General features: G+C 39.7%; 1 protein-coding gene across 4 annotated transcripts in view; it reads right to left on the reverse strand.

The window, feature by feature from the left end:
- LOC137290324 (regulator of G-protein signaling rgs-2-like) overlaps positions 1 to 20,739 on the reverse strand; it is a 110,935-nt gene that overhangs the window by 32,406 nt on the left and 57,790 nt on the right. For 2 of the 4 annotated variants that reach the window (XM_067821157.1, XM_067821159.1), the window contains exon 2: positions 10,513 to 10,697. In XM_067821157.1, coding sequence (XP_067677258.1) covers positions 10,513 to 10,697 — 185 coding nt within the window. The remainder of the gene's footprint in view (positions 1 to 10,512; positions 10,698 to 20,739) is intronic. The other 2 variants (XM_067821158.1, XM_067821160.1) reach the window with 1 other exon arrangement.

A 20,739-nucleotide genomic window follows, 5' to 3' on the forward strand; every position in this document is an offset into this window, starting at 1 on the left:
CGGCCACTGTGAATAAGAATATCGGAGAAGGACCACACACTGGATGAAATCGTCATTTAGTTTTAAACTTGGCATTTGTGCTTTAACGTAGAGTATCTGTCAGTATACCAACCTGTAGCTTTACTCTAAGAACTTTTGAAGTAAACACACTAACAAGCCTGTGTGTGCACAACCCTTCCCTGCTGTAGTGTATGGAAACATTCGCTAAGTTAAGATAATATTCCTATCCATTAATAATTTGTCTGATTGTTTGATTATAAGCTCGTAATTGGAAAATTTCAAATTTTGCATATTTGAACAGTGTATTCAATTAAAGCATCCTCGAAGCATCCTCACCATCAATAACAGGCTCCAGAATGCAAGCCTATATTTTGTTGTTCTATCGCGGCTGTGACAGAATGCGGTAAATTATAAAGGGTTGCTGGGTATACTAACAATGAATGCTGAATATTCGTTCACAAAGGACACTCTTGTCATACACACTTCGAATAACCTCAACAGCAACCAAGTGCAAAATTGTTTAAGGGTTAATTAAGATAAGGACGTTTCAGACATATTTATGTCATGCATATTTACCTTGAAGGGAGCTCTAGCTGGACTTTTTACTCGATCATATGGAATACTGTAAGGGACATGCGTCCTTGCAAACGTGCGATATCGATTTCTGAAAACTAGCGTTACAAACGCACAGTGCATGATCTCACAAGAAAGCGTGATTTGGTCAAACTCGTCTTCTCTCGATTTCGATTCCACGTATTCTCTGCATATTTTGTAAAACCAGACCCAGAGAACGCGAATGTCCCTTACATTATTCCATATCATCGTGGCCATGTAACATTCAGTAGAACGTCAGTGTCTTGAATACCGCTAATATATAGCGAAGCACCCACCTCAGTACCTCTTTTACATGACAAATGTTATAATCATTAGAAATCTCTGCTGAATTTAAAGTCTATTGTACGATTTAGACCTATGCTTTATCAGTGTGTGCTGTTGCGCGAACTATCAACACAATATGATAAATTACATGGAATATAAAGCCGCTTTGGTGAGTCTGTCAGTTACATCATATCCTGGACGGGGATATGTGGGGAGGGGGTTGGACGCAGTGCATGTCACTAACATTGCAGTGACACAGTGAGCACTAGTACGACGCTGACGTCATCAAATCGTAACAAAAGCGAACTCGGCATGCTAACAAGATGAGTGAGTCAGTTTGGATCTACGCACTTTCAGCAATATTCCAGCAACATCGGGGACTCCAGAAATGGGTTTCACGCACTGTACCGCAGGGAATCGAACCTGGGTCTTCAGCGTGCCGAGCGGACGCTTTAATCACAAGACGACCCCACAGCCCCACTTTTCTCCGAAGAGTTCAGAGACACTCGCACAGCTCTGGCACAAAAGATTTTTGAGTAGAGTTACAACATTCAAGCGTCACTAAAGCCTTTGAAAAACAGTTTGATGGTTGGCATGTTTAGTTTTCATATGGGCACCGTAAGGGTTCCTTCACTTTTATTACGATGGTTTAACTCTCATTTAAACAGCAGCATAACACAGTACGGGGGAATTCATTCTGAACAGCGAAAGACGGTGCTATAAAACACTGAGCGATCCGTGTCCTATCTAGTGTTTTTCATTAATGGATCCGTTTCTATAACAACCGAACATAAACAACAATCTAAGACACAAAATAACGCCACAGTATTAACTTACGACGGGCCAGTCGCCGAAGGTGCCGGGGTTGTCGTAGTAGATGTTTGTATCTTAAGGGTCCTTAAATATGATCCTGCAATTGCTTGCTCTGTTTGCGAGCTAATCACAAAAAATGGTCGACGATTGCTTGGTCGTTTCCTCACTCATTAAGCCAACACGTCGTGGTGTTTTGCTGAAAGTTGTTCAGTTGTTCATGGTTGAACCCATCACACTCACTAACTCGCTCCTTTACAGAGGAGGATACAGACTTTTGTGAAACACCCCAGCGAGAGTTCACGACAACAAAATAAGTACACTTTCCTCTGGTCATATTCAACGGATAAGCTGTACGTTAAGATTCTATACATAAAGATAATAGGATTAGCAAGGAATCATTGGTGTACACGATAACTACAGCAGCGAACTGTGTGTGCAGTTTAGCACTACGGATGATGCCCTGTCGTAGCAAATCTGCTTAAATGTTAATAGAAAATCTCGTTATTGATCTGAGACATGTATCCAGTTCAAGGATATTCTCCTGTGTCGGACTGTACGAAACAAAAAAAAACAAACAAAGTTAACATTTCTTTTACCAAAAAACATAAATCGTCATAAACTGTCCCAAGACGGACTACTTTTCTGTTATTGTAATTCATTTACGCATTTCTCAACTGAATTTACCTACGTCTACGTATTTAGCCTGGATTTTTATGATCGACTTCACAATCCGAAGTTATGGTCGAAACCATTTTGGGGAGGGTTTCGTTTTCATTGGACCATGGCCTTGAAGAAGCAAGCTGGGTCACGTCATGAACGATGTGTTATGTTACTACGCGATTGAAAACAAAACATGTAGACGAAATGTCGACAGCCGTGATATTGCTGGAATATTGCTGAATGTCGCGTAAAATCCATACTTACTTACTCATTCCTGATCACTGATTTATGGATGATATCTGTTGTTAGTTTCTCAAAATAATGTTGTTTTACGACCCCTATTTACAATGGTGAGTTGGGTTAAATTTTCATAAGCAGGCACCTGCATATGTCAAGGTGTTTTTGAAATTGCATATCAGCAAATTACAACATAAACGGGTACATACTTATTGGAACAAAAGACTACACACATGACAATGCGGCCACTGTTCTTTAAAGTTAAAATTAAAACAAAAGCATTGCCACGAAGGTATATTCCTTCGTGTTCCCTTAATTATTTCGTACAGTATATTACATGTTTACTCATTTCACGGTAGATAAGGAAACACTGGAAACTAAATGAATTGTTCGGGATCTTATAACAATGGGGGGAGATGGGGCCTCGTGGGTGTTAAAGTGTTCACTTGCCACACCAAGTCTGGGTTCGATTTCAATTTCTTATGTTTACAAATCCTACAATATTGGCGGCATACTAACCATTAGAAGCGGAGTAAAAACATACTCCATCACAGGTAAGGCAGACCTTTTCCATTCTAATGCCTTGGTGTCCTTCAAAGGAAGAATGATTAACCGTAACTCACTATCAGTGCAAGAGAATGAAGATTGACTTTCGATAAAAACAGCCAGGATATTTTCGAAACGTTCGTAACCTTACGAACTTCGTAAGTCCATTCTTAAGACATTGGCTACAATCAAACTTACTAATTCTTAGGGCTACGGACGTTTGGAGAGTAAGGGTCCAGATTTCATTTCCCTTACTGAGCAATATATATGTAGAAGTCGCATGAATGGCCCACTAAAAATAAGCGATGACACCAGGTGTTCGAGAAAAGAGTACGTATTTCCTGGCATACCGTTAACATCCGCCATTCACTCAATTTGCATAAGGACATAGTGAAAGGAGTTGTAAAAAGCACAATATGCCTCGTTAATCACGAGAGAAACCATTTGAGAATGTGATCTAATTCATCTGTAGAAAAACAAAAACAAACGTTGGTAATTGAACTACCCTATCATGCATGAATTACCCATCTGCAAATTTTCTCTGATGCAATGCACATGATTTGTGACATCAAACTGTGGATATATTTCAGAAACCGTTATACACATCTAAGGCTTGAGGTTGTTGACAGGAAAGAACACGAGGCCTCGTCGATCCCAATAATCTATTAATCAGCAGTAGTTAGTCCATCATTCAGTCCGCGGTAGGTAGACGGCGCATCTAGTCTACCGCAATGATTGCCATGGTGCTGATGTACTACTCCCGGTTTGAGCACGATCAATATCTCCACCAATGCCTACCATATTAGTGAGGTAATTTATGGCGTTTCTACTTTGGCACATAGGCAGATCTGGCAAATCGGTACGACATTTGTTGGTGGCAAGAAACACCATAATCATCTCACTATCAATATTTGGACACGGTAGATATTTGCTGGTTAATATTTGATTAAGATTGACCATCGGTCTAATATACCAGTAGGTTATTAACGATGGATTTATTGCTATAGGGGGTGCCCAGGGTTAGTTCAATGGTACACTGGATCCAGTGGATCTATGCCATAATGATATCAATGGACCCATCAGTTTGAAGGCATAAGGCAAGAATTTCACTGACTAATAAACACGTATGCTGTAGAATAAGTCTAATTTGATATTGAATGAACGTCTAGATTATCTGAAAGATGAGATAAACAAACCGCGATGACAAACGAATCATTTTTGTACAAAGCTTAATAATTCATAACGCTTTCAGTCAGGAGAAATAAAATCACACTCAGAACTTATAACAGAGACTGATGCAAGTCTGCAACAACCCATCAATAATCACTGGCCAATGAGAAATAAGAACATGAATCGAAACGAGGATTCGTGATCCATTTAGCGAGTGGCCAACTCCAAGGTCAGCAAGACTATATCAAGGCATTGATACTGCTGTTCAATATGGAGGGCCTCAGCGGAAATTTTCTACAGAAGATGTAATCACTTTGAAAATGTAACCTAGCTTCATGCATCCCTCAAATGTTTCAGTTAAAAATATTTTGTCCCTTCATTGACTGATAAGGACAACTGTATTTTTTTCAGAAACGTGTATAATTTACAAAAAAAAAGATGTCTGTGTCAATATTGTCCAGAGGGCAATTAGCTTTACAATATTCTCCATATTGTTATAACTACCGTTCGGTGTAAGTGTAACTCAATATACTGGTGTAAAAAGTATTTGTTTTCTACTCGTGGGAATGTTTGTTTTTTTCATCTTGCCTACTCGGCAGGCCAAGAGAATATTTGTTTTTGTGTAAGACAGTAAATACAGAAGCTATTGAGCTGGGACTACTTGTTTTCTAAATTCGTGTTGACCATTTTTCGTCTGCTGTGCATAAAATCAATGTCACATGTTGAATCGTTTCATCTCCACTACATACAATCAAAGACACAGCTGGAACGGTTTGGTGCAGTACATAAATCAATGACTTATCTGTAATGGTTTCACCTACCACACATACAATCAAAGCATATTTTGAACGGCTTTACCTGCAAGACACATTCACCGCAGACATATTTGCAACTATTCACCTCCTTTCAATTAATAATCATAATAGTACTAGGCATATTTCGAACAGTTTCACCTGCTATTCATATGTTAGCAAGCAGATTTAGAACAGTTTCACCTGCTATTCATATGTTAGCAAGCAGATTTAGAACAGTTTCACCTGCTATTCATATGTTAGCAAGCAGATTTAGAACAGTTTCACCTGCTATTCATATGTTAGTAAGCAGATTTAGAACAGTTTCACCTGCTATTCATATGTTAGTAAGCAGATTTAGAACAGTTTCACCTGCTATTCATATGTTAGTAAGCAGATTTAGAACAGTTTCACCTGCTATTCATATGTTAGTAAGCAGATTTAGAACAGTTTCACCTGCTATTCATATGTTAGTAAGCAGATTTAGAACAGTTTCACCTGCTATTCATATGTTAGTAAGCAGATTTAGAACAGTTTCACCTGCTATTCATATGTTAGTAAGCAGATTTAGAACAGTTTCACCTGCTATTCATATGTTAGTAAGCAGATTTAGAACAGTTTCACCTGCTATTCATATGTTAGCAAGCAGATTTAGAACAGTTTCACCTGCTATTCATATGTTAGTAAGCAGATTTAGAACAGTTTCACCTGCTATTCATATGTTAGTAAGCAGATTTAGAACAGTTTCACCTGCTATTCATATGTTAGTAAGCAGATTTAGAACAGTTTCACCTGCTATTCATATGTTAGCAAGCAGATTTAGAACAGTTTCACCTGCTTTTCATATGTTAGTAAGCAGATTTAGAACAGTTTCACCTGCTATTCATATGTTAGTAAGCAGATTTAGAACAGTTTCACCTGCTATTCATATGTTAGTAAGCAGATTTAGAACAGTTTCACCTGCTATTCATATGTTAGCAAGCAGATTTAGAACAGTTTCACCTGCTATTCATATGTTAGTAAGCAGATTTAGAACAATTTCATCTGCTTTTCATACACTAGTAATAGTAAGCAGTTTCAAACTGTTTCACTCGCTTTTCATATCATCTAAGGCATAATTTAACAGTTGTACCTACTATTCATATAATTGTAGGCATATTTGGGATAGTTTCACCTACTATTTATACTTCCATATAACATCAAACATATTTGGAAGTGTTTTCCCTGTTCCGTTTAGGCATATTTCGAACGATTGTATCTATTATTCATATATTAGAAGACAATCATATTTAAAACGGTTAAGCCCTATACATACCATGTTTTAAGAAACACTGTCATATTTGTTCCAAATAGCATGACACCAAGGACACATCGTCCGTATTTCGTTTTTAAGAAACAAAGACTTGTGTGTTTCATTGTGTGACTGTTGAAGTGTAATTGATGACAGGGGTGGTTTACCTTGAGTCGAACATTTGTGTGTCGAATTTGAAACAGTATCCTCATCCACTCTTGAACTTTTGTTGCAGTTATCAAGCCTAGGATAGCTTACAAAATTTTCGGATGCCCCTTTTAATCTGACAAAACCGTTCAGCTGTATATCAATCAGATATAGTAGGTATGTTTTCGAAATCATGCACGTCATTGTCACTCGATGTAACATGACCACATAACAAGGTCAGATTGATTTCTCCAGCAAGTTACATTTCACAGAATGATTTATAAAGCAATATATGCTGACAGTTACACAGTAAATCTGTAGAAAGAGCTCCCATTTAAATTAGTCAGAAAAAGTTAGTTGATGGACCGTTTCAATCAACCTTATTGCATTATATATAAATATATCATATCATTTCGATTATCATAAACAATAAGTCTGCGCTTGCTCCAGTCATTTCATGTAACCGCCACACATTCAGAAATGCAGATTATCATGTATATGGCACCATGATTAACCTTATGTTCCCGGCAGTGTGCGTTATGACCTTTTAATGGCACAAACCATGCAATTATAATCAGTAATTATACTGTCATATCTCACAGTCATACTCGTGGAAGACCAGCTTGCTAGGAACGCCGGTCGTTGTTATGTTTGTCCGTTGCTATGGAAACCGAATCCATACCATAAGAGGTCAATAGAATTATAATAACGTGTAAGCATGCGCTATTGAGGTTCTCTCAGAACAGCTTCTGTTGTGATTGATTTTTTAAATCCTTGTTCAGACGCTATGTTTAGGAACAGGGTTTGTTGGAGGCCAAATAGTTTGATTGAGACGAACATAAGATGAACTTGCCTTAAACCAGGAAGACGGTTTGGTATATTAAATCAATGTTTCATCTGGATTTTCTTTTCTTGGAAAGGTTAACACTTTGAAGTCTGTCGCTGACGTTGAGGGAAACGCCGCGATCTATGATGCTGCAAAGCTTGAAGCACACCAGCGTTGTCACCGACCACGTCTTACAGATATGATTGAACGCGACGTTCAATGGACGTGTGGTGTACAAGTGGCTGTTTACCGACGACAAAAATTATGGAGGCATACTTACAGAGTTCAAATAAGAGTCGTCTTAGGTTCATTTGGAGGAGTACCTTTGTTCCTAGAGTCACTATTCATTCTAGAAGATCAACTTGATCAAAAATATTAAACTTTTGTGTTGAATTACCAAAATTACCAAGTCCCTCGCTTTTTATGTTGGAATATAACATCTATCAAAATACTAATAATAATTATGCATTTTTTATGATGGAATAATAACAGCATTCCTTAAGTCCCTGGATAAAAATTATGTATTTTGTGTTGCAAAATAACAGTATTAATCAAGTCCCATAGTTTTTGTGTTGGAAAATGACATTAATTAAGTACCTTGATCAAAATTATCTGTCGTATGTGTTGGAACCATAACGGGATTAATTACGTCCCTGGCCTTGATAAAAATTATCTATTTTTATTGTTAAAAACACAACAGCATTAATTAAGTCCCTAGATGAAAATTAACCATGTTTTTGTACTGGAAAAATAAGAGCATTAATTACGTCCATTCTTAACTATAATTATGAAAGTAAAATGTGCAGCCAATTTTTGTTTATCATCACAGGAACAAATACTACAGCGCATATGCACATGCACATGGGCGCACGTTCGTTAGGCTGTGCAACTAGTATAGTGATTTTACCATACAAGACACTGTCAGTTGCGTCCATCAGTTGCTTGATGGCATACAAATGCATACAAATAGCAACGCAGAGAGAGCAACGGTGCTTTGCCACTGTGGTAATGGTACTCACTACACTATCAGCTGCATAGATATACATGGAATCAGCATTAGGGGCCGTTCATGCTCCAATCCGATAACAAAGCTCATTGATCAGGGACGAATGCTTTCGCGTGGGTGGCACACAGGCATCGAGAGGGAACGGATTTTCTCATGTTATAATGCTGTATGTTGTTTTTTCATTGGCCACGAAGGTACTTCCTATTACACGGAATTCATAACACGGTTTAAACATTGCAGGGTTTTGGCAGTAAAGAGGTTAATTCAAGGTCATTCTACCCTAGATAACTGTAAAGACCAGTAAATATGATGCACTAAGTTTACTAGAATTTTCCGCTTAATGCATCAAAGACGGTATACAGATCTACTTTTGTGAATTTATGACGGTGAATGAAGGTGTACGAGCATAGGACTGTTAGAGCTTCTGAATATCAATACTTTGACGTTCATTACTGTCATTATCGAATAACATGCAACTATTATGAATAACTCATTTTAACCGTTATTCCTCGTTTCGAATGCACATGCAATAATGTATTGATTCTAACTGACCGCATCACATAGGTAATTAAGGTGAGTTTGAACAGGGATACTCTACAACAATAGAGGCTCCCTGGTTTGAATAATAGTAGATGTTTACGAACAGGGATTCGAACCGCGATAATAGGTTTTGAAAAGCCTAAGGGACTCAACGCACCTGGACAAACTATTATGTGCCAAGTTTAAAGAAATCTTTCTATTGTGACTGTTATTTACGAATGTTGTTTAAAACTACATGGATCCACGATAAAAGAATAATCCATACTTTCATACTGTGTTTATATCAGAACACCACTTGTCTCGAAGTACAGTGGCATATTTCGAATGATCTCGTTTACTCATTTTCCTACAGTGCTTTGAAAAACGGAAAACGAATCGTGACATTTAATACTATTTCCTTCTTCCGAAAAATCCAAACCGAATCATTCTAAAACACTTGTGTTATTCCTCAATGCAGATTAGATCTTACGCGCACATATTTACAGTCATCAATTTAGACAACATGTGAGGATAATATTTTGAAATGACAAATGTCCCAAAAGGAAAACGTAATTTTTTAAAGCTTTCACGCACCCAAAAGAAAGTTCAATTCACCCATTACATTAACATAAAAATTCTGACAAGATGACATTTGAAAACGAATTCTCTGAATTCCAACGCCTTGTGTGGGAGAAATATACCAAAGGAACATTAACATCCACGCGAGTTCCATATGCCTTTGTTTAGCCCATGCCGTGTAGTGATCTCGCCTGTTTCCATGGCAATTACGATCAGCCAATGAGCACATTTGGCACGGTAGCGACAGTAAGGGTTTTGTAAGGCCTGTGTAAAGCGCTCTTCTCTTAATGAATCGCCATAGCCCAGTAATCGTCCTTAAGTCACCACAGTGTTTACAACAGGGACGTTCACATGGCCGACAGCAAGGCAATGTGCATTATCTAACTTTCCCTCTTGATATGAGTCAAAACCTTCCAGGCCGTTTATCTTACACCCTCTTCTAAACGCTCAAGAGGTAGCGAAGGTGGTGAGGTAGCCTGACGACACGTCGAAAGCCCGGGTTCAGTTCCCAACGTGGGTAGGATGCTGTCTCCGGTGCCCACGCTGTGATCTTACTTGAATATTGCTAAAGTCTGCGTAAAATTATATTTACTCACTAGCGGCCTGTGAAAACCTTGTACTCAATGCATCGAAAATATTTGTTGGGTGCATGAATGGTGCATTCCCTTCTGTGCACAAAGTCGTTGGTCGTGGGTTCGAATCCCGTATTTGATTATGAGTCGAGTGAGTATAGTTTTACGCAGCTTTCGAACATATTTCACGGTGGGCGACACCATAACAATGCTTCATACTTTTCATTCTTCACGTCTTCGGCGTGATGAGCGAACGCTTTCACCCCTAGGCTACTCCACCGCGTCATTTGATAAAGACGTAGCTTGTGAAAACCATACCCAAACGTCGTAATCCTGGATACCGCCATAGAGGTATTCGTCTGTGATTTATATATGATGCTAACACGCCATAAAACACACTCATTAATATGTAAAGTGTAAAACAAAGTGGTAAAAAAAGTTGTCAAAAAGGTGTTGAGATAACGAATGGTCCCTACCCTACTGACCAGCAGAAGCAGCAGCCCCGTGTGGTCCTCTCCGCCGACTGCCCTGGGGACGATGGGGGCGACTCTGCCGTGGACGTCGGCTGCTGCCCCCCGCCTACAGGCCGGTTGTTCCGCATCCTCACGTCGTTGTCCGTAGACCCCGACGATTGTCTGTGCAGCACAGTGGCAGCACTCATCTGGAATAATAAAAATAATTATTATATAATGACAAACCAAGGTGAGTGAGTGAGTGAATTTAGCTTTTTGCCACACTCAGCAATATTACAGCTATATGGCGGCGGTCTGTTCATTATCGAGTCTGGACCAGACAATCCCCTGATTAACAACATGAGCATCGATCTACGAATATGGAATACGATGACATGTGTCAACCAAGTCCGCGAACCTGACCATCGGATCCCGTTAGTCTCCCGTCGGTCGCCTCTTGCGACAAGTATGGGTTACTGAAGATCAGTTATAACCCAGATCTTCATGGGTCGATCAAACACAGAAGAGGAAGATGAATGAGAAGAACAAGATGACCAACGACGACGAAGATGATGATGGCGTCCTGAGTAACAATCCTGCTGCAGGTATGACACGTGATAAATATACTTCATGTGTCTCTTGTCTATTGCTGGTAGTGTCATGAACCCAAAATTCATAAATATGAAAATTCATGCACCCTTAATGCGTGAATGAAACATTATGAAACACTACAATAACACCAGATGCGGTCATTAAAAAACTGACAGTACATGTGGCTCTGAGTATCTGAATAAATATCTAAGTGAAACATCAGAAAGTACAACAACGATCGGGACAAACACGTAATATTCATCGCCCTGGCGCAAGGCTTGACGGAACAGGCATACTCCATTCGCGATCAGCTCGCCGACTGTGTCTATCAATATAGGACACTCATAAGTATAAATCCGACTTAAGTTACCTACACACACAATGATTCTGATTGCACGGATCCAGGTGTCTTATGTGCAAGGTCAAGGCCAATCAGAAATTGATATTTTCATTGTTCATAATGCAGCGTTTCACGGCGTTCATCACGTGTTTCTGTGTGCTGGTGTAGTATTATATGTGAGAATCGTTTGCAAAACAATACAAAACCTTCGAGATGGTAAATCGCTTCAATCATCTGTTCCCCCGCCAGGCCTTTTGTTAACCAGTAGTATCATGTACGTGCGGAGACTTTCATCCCTACGTTAAGTCATAAGATTAACATTCGCAGCCACGGGAACAAGCCACGTCGAGACGTTTCTGAAGAATTGGTCTTCAGCAGCCCATGTTTGCCGTGAGAGGCGAATAACAAGATCTGGTGGTCAGGCTCGCTGACATGGTTGACACATGCCATCGTGTTCCAACAGAGTAATTCGATGCTCTCACTGTTGATCACTGGATCGTACGGCCCGGACTCGATTATTTACACCCTGCCGCCATATCGCTGAGCTACTGCTGAGTGTGTCGTCAAACAACAGCAACAACCAAAACAAATTGCTCATAACCCATCACGCTTTTAATTTGCTCATAATACAACATCGTCCTGTGGTAATCCACGTTCCCCTCCAGTCATTAATGATGTGTAAAACCCAAATATGATTATTATTGTTTTTATTATTTTTATTTTTTTTTAAAAAAAGAACAAAATTCCATTGCACAGAGATTATGAAAACCAGTTTCTAAAATCATGAGCAACAATGGACACCAGCAGGGCAGACTGACACAAAGGAAGACAACGACTGATCCCTACTTAAATGTGTTTGTATGACGAGCATGTGAAACTGGCTCGGGGGTCTGTTATGACCCAGATACTTCTCCATCGGGTTGATTACTTGAGATGCTGGGTGTGAAATAAACATTGGTCGGCTCGGATGCTGTGACTGAGAATCTGTGAAACAGCGCCATGATTTCTCAGTAGCCTTGCAAAACTAAAAAACAAATTTGTTTGTTTGCATGTTTGCTGTTTAATGCCGCTCTCAGCATGTTTTCAGTTTAATGATGGCGGTCTGTAATAATTGAGATTAGTCCCCACAATCCAGCAAAGGTGAGGTGAAATGAGGTTTAACGTCGTACTTGAGAATATTTTGCATATATGTATGGCTTCTTGTACCAGCCCACACTGGAGCTGATTGTTTAATTGTTTAGTACTAGCCCAATGAGATACCATGCCGGAGTTAAGCATGAATACCCCACACAGACACATTATGCGGACTGTGCCGACCAGTCCTTGTTGTATCCATCAATGGCGTGCGACAGGCAGGGAAGAACAAATATCTTATTTTAACGTCTTTTGGTATGACGCGATCAAACCCGCAACCTCCCGGGTGGAGAGGGAGAGAGAGAGAGAGATAGAGAGAGAGAGAGAGAGAGAGAGAGAGAGAGAGAGTAACATAGACATCCATGCATGTCTAACCAATGCACAGCGATGTGTATGTGGGGCATAGAGGGTTTCGTTCCCAAAGGCGACACAAAACACCATGCAGTGTTACGTCTCGTATGCGTGAGAGAAACGCTTGATTGGCGGCTCGAATCCCGGCTTCAAGTATGTCTCAGCGTTTGTCGTCAAATACCCCTTCTCAAGTAGTAAAGTCCGCTATTTGCATCACTTAAGCTTTCTCTCACATTAAGTATACACGTCATGTCTACCTAAATACTATTCAAAACAGCCTTAAACGGAGCTCACTCATTCACTCACTCGTCTATAAGTGAAACTATCGTCAACTCTATTTGTTCTCACCTCGCTTCGTTTATCCCTTAATATGGACAGCTAGACATATTCTAGTCAAATGATAGCACACGGAAGCATTTCATGTATTGTATAATCAGTACCAGTACCCTACTTTTCATCAAAAGGTTACCCTTAACCAAAAGAAAACGAAAAACGCATAAGGATCAAAAGAGATTGCAATAGCGTTTTACAACAGCTGACGGCGCCTGCTGTTTGACCACGAAGACTAATGAATATAGCGCAACGCTCGGTTCAATATACCAATGAATATCTGTATTGTCCAGGGTACCTCTTTTAATGTGTGTCATGCATAACAAATAATCCGCCAGCTCCAGCTGATCATCGCCGGTAAACCTTGACGTCACTGACCGCCATTGTTGTCAAAACACATGACAATAGATATTGCTAATGTTTAGAAACATGCAACGTTTAAGATATGTTATCGGTAACTAGTGCTGCGATAGGAAATCTTACATCAAGCCATTGTCAGTCTAAGCCATTTCGTGCTCAAACTAATATGCCCATGTAGGACACTACCAAAATCGATGAAAAGTAGGTCAAGGTCATGAGGTTCAAAACGAGACTAAATACTAGTATATAAGCGGAAAGGTCATTCAAGAAACTGGGATACAAAGGCCATAATGGTGAGAATTTCCTCATCGGAATAAATTTGCACATATTCTGTGTGTGATTACGGGCTCGAATTTTCTTATTGGGTCTGGGGATACAGTTTAGGACACAAAAGCTCATGAACGACCACCCTATACATAGAAGTCTCCTCTGTAAGTTGTGTCGCTTGGACTATTTCCACTAAATTCAATATCACTAGAACATATTAAAAATCTACTGATGTCATGCTCTCGCTAAGGGTGTACGTATCCTGCACCACCAGAGGGAGTTATCACAATACATGCAAAGACAAGTCAACAGTTCATTTGAAAATGACACGGTAACATGTGGTACAATGTTAAATAGGAAGATTTGCTTCGATCAATATTTTTATCGTTTGTGCATCAAATTTGATTTTTTTAAAAAATATCGTGCCTAAAATTTTAGAAAGCCTTAATATGCCTTGAAACAACCTTTATGCAAATATCTATGCAGAAAATCGATAAATCAGTTAACAATATCGGAGTACCGATCGTATACTCAATGTTATACAACTTCCTGCAATCTGTTCCTGGACATGTAGAATAAGAGGGTGTTTCTTCAGTTGAGTGAATGGGTGAGTGAGTGAGTATGGTTTTACACCGCTTTCAGAAATATTCCAGCAATATTACGGCGGGGGACAACGAAAATGGATTTCACACATTGTACGCATGTGGGGAACCGAACCCGGGTCTTATATTTGACGATCGAACGCTTTAACCTCTAGGCTACCCCAATGGCTCCCAGTAGAATGAAACTGTTGTTTCGTTGTATTTGAAACATTGGAACTTTGGAGGAAAACATGTCTTGCCTGAAAATGTTTAAGGCATCAGTTCCTGTTTTGCCAATTTCAATTTCTTGACCAAGATTTTTTTCTGATTCTGTTTCCGGTTTAGCCAAACGTTTCCAAGCAATATCAAGATCTGTAATCTCAAGTCAGTACACTGGATTCTTTCAGTTTGTGAAAACAATATCCTTCATAATTTCTGTTTATTTTCCGTTGATTATTTATCGAATAGCAACAAGTTGATCAACATATGCACAGTGTCGAGAACTCCTTTAACATAGCGGCCTATGGGATTGTGCATTGTGGAACCACACGTAAGTTGATAAATGTGATGTCATAAGTTAACCAGTGGTCGTCAGATTGAACTGAAATTATGTGTGCCGAGTACACATGATTTGCATGTCAAATTTGAAAAAAAGATCCACCCCAAACTCACTTCATGAAAATTACTTTGTTGTACAGACATAACATGTAAGTCTATGGAAATGACGTCAAGTGTCCGAATATAACTGGCACGGTTGTGTATGCAACCGATAGCCTTACGTCGCGTGGTCACAGTTGTTCCCGATGGAGGGGCAACAACTCTGCCAGTCTATGTTATACTGTGACCTTGATCTTCTTGTGATCATGACAGACGCAGGACACTGGCAGTTCGTTTGAAAGAAAGACTTTTTAAAATTTCTTTTTTCATTACATTCATACATCATTGCTGTAAGCGACAGTCGAATCCAGTTATATTCTCTATACATCATATGATGTTGGAGACCATAGAGTGCTTATTTCAACCTCATTAGGAAGAGATTTAGTTTCATATTCATTAACTTGGCTCAGAATTTATTAATTTTCAGCTGAAGGTTCGGTTCAGCTGTCGAAGCTGGTAAGAAATGTATAACTGGATTGCTGTAAGTCCGACACAAACCGAGATATGCGAATGCTCATTAGTATCAGTTTGTTAACCTGGAAACACGCATGTCTAGACCAAGACATAAGAACAAATTAGAATAATCCTATAATCAATAATCTGACAGGAATTAACTGATACTTAATCAATTGTAATTCAACAAATACAAGTAAGATCAAATGTTTACTTTACAAAAAGAGCTTCATTGACGCAGTTAAAAAACGTCCATCAGATGTCGTCGTTTCTGTAATGTATAAGACTGTTGGGAAAAACACAAGCGCTTTCGTTGAAATCTGACCTGACTGTCCGCCACACCCACGGGGAATGACTGCGTTGCCAGGCGACTGAAGTGTACATAAAATCTTCCTCATGAGACATGTGGGAGTGCTCGGAAAATATTTTCGAAAAGGTCCCCATTGTAATTAGAGGGACAAAACGACAGCACACCAGATGAGGCAACGTTGGGAGCATTACATTGTACGCTTGGATCTTCTGTAGTAGCGTTGGTGGTAATGTTACCATTGTGTCTTATTGCGTGTATAAAGCGTTTACAACGGATTTGAACGTTCTCCTGTCACAGAATGATTGGACTGTAGGGCTGCGTGGAGTCGCGTTGTATTACATTACAAGTCGTCACTCTGTTCTGAGAGTGACGCGATTAAACAGCATAATTTGAACATATATTTTCTAATTCAACCTTTTCGAAGGTCGTAGAAGTCATTTAATAAAAACATTAGCTGCGTGAAAATCCCGGGTAGAATTGATCTCAAGCACCAAACACTTGTCGTTCGAGGCGTCTAACGGGGTCGGGTGGCCAGTCTTGCTGACTTGGTTGACACGTCATCGTATCCCAGAGGCGAAGGACGATGCTCATGATGCCAATCACTGTATTGTCTGATCCATCACTCGATTATTTACAGACTACTGTCATATGCTGGAATATCGCGGTGTGTAGCATTCAAAAACAACCAAACAACAGATTAAATTTGTGTCCACATTTCATGTCATTAAGCGTATTTAATTTATCGTATAAATAAAACATATAAGAAAAGATTTGCGACACATTTTCAAGCTATAAATCCCGGATGGTCCATGTAATCAAGGATAGGTCTAGGGACACGTCTCAAGCCATAAAGTCATGATGTTTCAGTAAGTGGACTGCATCCTGAAAACTACGCAGTAGGTTGGTAAAGACATTACCAGGATTGAGTGGCATTCGATGTCACGTCAAAATACATGGAAACTTATGTAAGTTCTCCCACGCCAGCTGATCTGAAGGTCAAATTCGGTGTTCTTCGTCGTGCACTATACATATGTACATTTTTGGTCATTCCAGATGTGCTGCGTTGACAGTTAGTGCTGTTATGCAGGGACGAGTGTATCTCTCAGTGCGCGCGTGTGCGTGCGCGTGTCTAAATGTATGTGTGTCTGTCATGATGGCGTGTAGCTTTGCGTGTGGTTGCTTGCACTGCGGGTTTTAAACGTATTGCCCGCTGAGGTATCACACATAGATACCCATCTCAGACACAGTATATTGACTCCATGTTAACCAGTACCAGTCTCTGTTCCATCCCCGCAACGCAAAGCATCAGACAAGTGATCAAACCAACCACTCTCGTGGCAGACACTTTGCGCAGTTCATAACGCAAACGGTTCCACTTGATATTACTTTTTTTTCAGTTATTGTTTACCAAGGCATTTAGCATTATTTCAGCTATATGGCGGGAATTGTAATAATACAACCTCGACCACACAATCAGGTGATTAGTACCATGAGCGAGGACATGGGACAAGAAGACGATAAACCAATCCTGTCAATCATTTCTCACAACTATTGACAAGCATCGACAATGCTTATATCCTTTCCTGTTTAAGCAGATAACCTGATAGACTACCCTTGTCCGCTGACGAGAGCAGGTCACAACGACAGTAATGAACTAGTCACACTTCGAACTGTTTGAAAAACTGATTAATGGCGATGTTGTAGAAACCTGTTGACGTGACACTATTGATCAGCGTGTCGCTAAGTAGCGCCTTCGTGAGATGGCATTTGAACAGAGTAAGAAACACTGGGATTCGATGTCCTACCGAACGTTGTCAAAACTGAGCCTTCAAAATCAAGATTCTTCGTCGATGTTATTACCTCGATCTGTAGTCGTGTGTTTGAATCCATGATTCGGACCGATTTTACTCTCTTTTATGCAGGCAATATAAATATACCTCGTGCCAGTAAAACTGACAGGTAGTCATGACTGATGTCCCAAATAAAAGTAAACTTTACCTACTCTAATTACCTACCTTTCCGTGCAAGTCATTTCTCCTCTCGTTATGGGACATTTGGTTAACTATCCCCCAGTCCACTAAAACTGAACCTGTTGGGCGTGTTTATGAATTGCGGTACATATGAACCGTAGATGTTCACAGACCAAATGTTATGATGTGACCCATCACAGAGTCTTCTCGTGTTTAACAGTTCCCTCTCAGATTAATAAACAGCCATCTGTCATATGCCAAATTACCACCACTAATAAAAGTGCAGAGAATTCGCGTCAGTAAAATACCGTACATACTTGTATTTTGTAATCTCTTTGAAAGGGAATGGTAAAAATCTCAGATCAAACAATTTTGTTTCCAGTCGTCAAAATTGTTTGATTTCCTGTCCTATAAAATTTGATGACGCGAATTTGATACAATATTTTCGTAACACACATACGTACTATGCCTAGAACCCACAGCAACAATGTCGCAATTGGGTAACGTCAACACACACCCTTTAAACTGGCACCACATCATTGAACGGGGTCATTCTTTAAATAGGTTACGAAGAAAGACACTTTTCAATATTACCCACTAGACCACAGGACTAGTGGGTGGACAATAATTAGAGGCCCTGTCTGAAGTGCACTGGTCTAAAATTGCTATTTCTAGATTTACTTAACTATCAACACAAAATTCACTGGCCACCAGGGCCACTGCAAACTTGTCATTTAGTGGTCCTGATGAATCTTTACTAGCCAGGGACCACTGGACCATCGTAAACTTCCCACACTGCGGATGGGAGGAGGGGGCGTGTTCGCCCAAGAAATACTACAATTAAGATTCCTATTGCATTCTAGAAACATCTCAAATAGTTAACAATACACTGTTGAATGTTTCTACATTTGTAAAATAAATCCTCATATTAGTTCATTCATGACTTGTCCTTAAATCCCAAAACATTTCCAAAAATAAAAAAAAAACATTCAGAACTGGATGTTCGTTAAATACATGACACGACTCATTCATTCGTCAGTCCGTAAAATATTTTAAAACGTTGATTTGAATTCATTCTAAAAAATGTTTTAAGTTGTTGGTTCACTTGAATTCATTCGGAATCTAGTTTCATATGAATAGAACATTTTGAATAAACTCACATGAATAATTGTCCTTGCATATGGTACAGATAACACAATAAACTATCGTAACCGTTCTCTTGGTAGAATCAAAACACATCAAACTGATGATCATTACGGTAGCATTACCAAAGAAGGTTGAGAAGAAACACTCCTGGGAGTTGCATGGAGAAAATTCACATACATATTACATGAGACGGTTCTCAAAGATACTTTTTAACTTCACTTTTTAAACGATTCTGTAATTCACCCAAGGGAACGATCATGGCGCTGAAAGGAGCCAATGGCCGTTCTCCTTGAACACATAAAACTCCACCGTTTGCTCTGAACTCAGTCAACCCTCTAGGGCACCATATCTAGAACAATGGTGTCATCAGAACAAGTCGTGAATTGAAAGTTGACCAAATAGGAAGCGACAGTCTGAGACAGACCCTTGAGAAAATAGGACAAAGATAACAAGAATAATAGACCTTGTTCAAAACAGATACTGAACGAGTAACAATACTGGTCAGCAAGAAATGACGATGTGTTCCAAGGCTAAGAAGAGACAGATCTGTCGAGGGCTAACTGAAGATTGTTAGGAAGAGTGATAACGTGACATTTAGCTTCATCTCTGCTGAAGGCGACATGCAACGACCTTAACATCGTCACACATTGCATATGTCCCAATGACCCACTTTGGTTATTGGGTGAACCATGTCACTTAAGGCGAAAGGGACTGTAGTCGTCTTAAAACGCCTTACGCGCTCAGGCTGTGTAGGCTCTTGCGAATATTGTATCAAATCAATTTCACGGAAGGAGTTTGTCTTCCAAATCTCGATAATGAGATAAATATTTGATGATCACCGGTCTCTAGTGTGTTTGGGGAATGAGGTGAACGAACCAGTCAGGGGGCAGTGTCCAGGTCACTACGATACGCTTGATCGAGTTGTGGGATGAAACTTGGTGAATGTGGTTAAACTACTGGAAGTTTTTTTTCACTTTGGCAAACCTGCACGAACACGTTTTGCATTGTAAAGCCAAAGGATCGACATGTGGGTGCGCAAGGCACCAGTAAATGCATAATTATAGAAAAAAATCACTGTATAAGAAAAATGAACATGTTATGTTTTCAAATTCTCGGCATAGTTGCCATGCTGTCTTAACGTGAAATCCTTCTTTACGATTGTGACGTCATATGCATACGTCATCTTTGTCGTGCTGCTCAGTTCTCTTCAGGCTGGCTTCGACGCTACATAGCATCTCTGCACAGGAATTTAAAAACACCTCTTAGCTAGGAGTTACAACACTCAAAGAGGACCGTTGTTTGCTGATTGTTTTGCTACGAAACCAGATATTGACGGTGACGTCATCAGCAGCCACATCATTGGGTCATCGCGTGAGCTGATTCACACTGACAAGACGACTTCGGGTTGCTGGTATACGAGCCTACCGACCGCTGTGTGGTTTGGCTTTGACCTTCTAGCATCGTAGACCGTGGTCATCTCTACATCGCTGTTTACTGTTTCAGTGTCATTTTGCTGATAAAACACATGTATTGCAGTGTGCTTCAACATACATTTTCCTTTTCATGAAAAGGTTAATGTATGTTGACCTTTTAGGAAGAAACACAATCTGTATACTTTGTTTTGCCCGTCAGTGTATTTTAATAGAGGTATGGTGTGACATAGTGCCTTTAAGACATCTTCTCACATAGCCAGTATTCAGCCATATAGTGCATATAACAGGAAATAATATCAATTACCCTTAATGTCAATATCATAATTAT

The sequence above is a fragment of the Haliotis asinina genome, chromosome 7 (genome assembly GCF_037392515.1).
Source record: "Haliotis asinina isolate JCU_RB_2024 chromosome 7, JCU_Hal_asi_v2, whole genome shotgun sequence".
NCBI classification, from domain to species: domain Eukaryota; kingdom Metazoa; phylum Mollusca; class Gastropoda; order Lepetellida; family Haliotidae; genus Haliotis; species Haliotis asinina.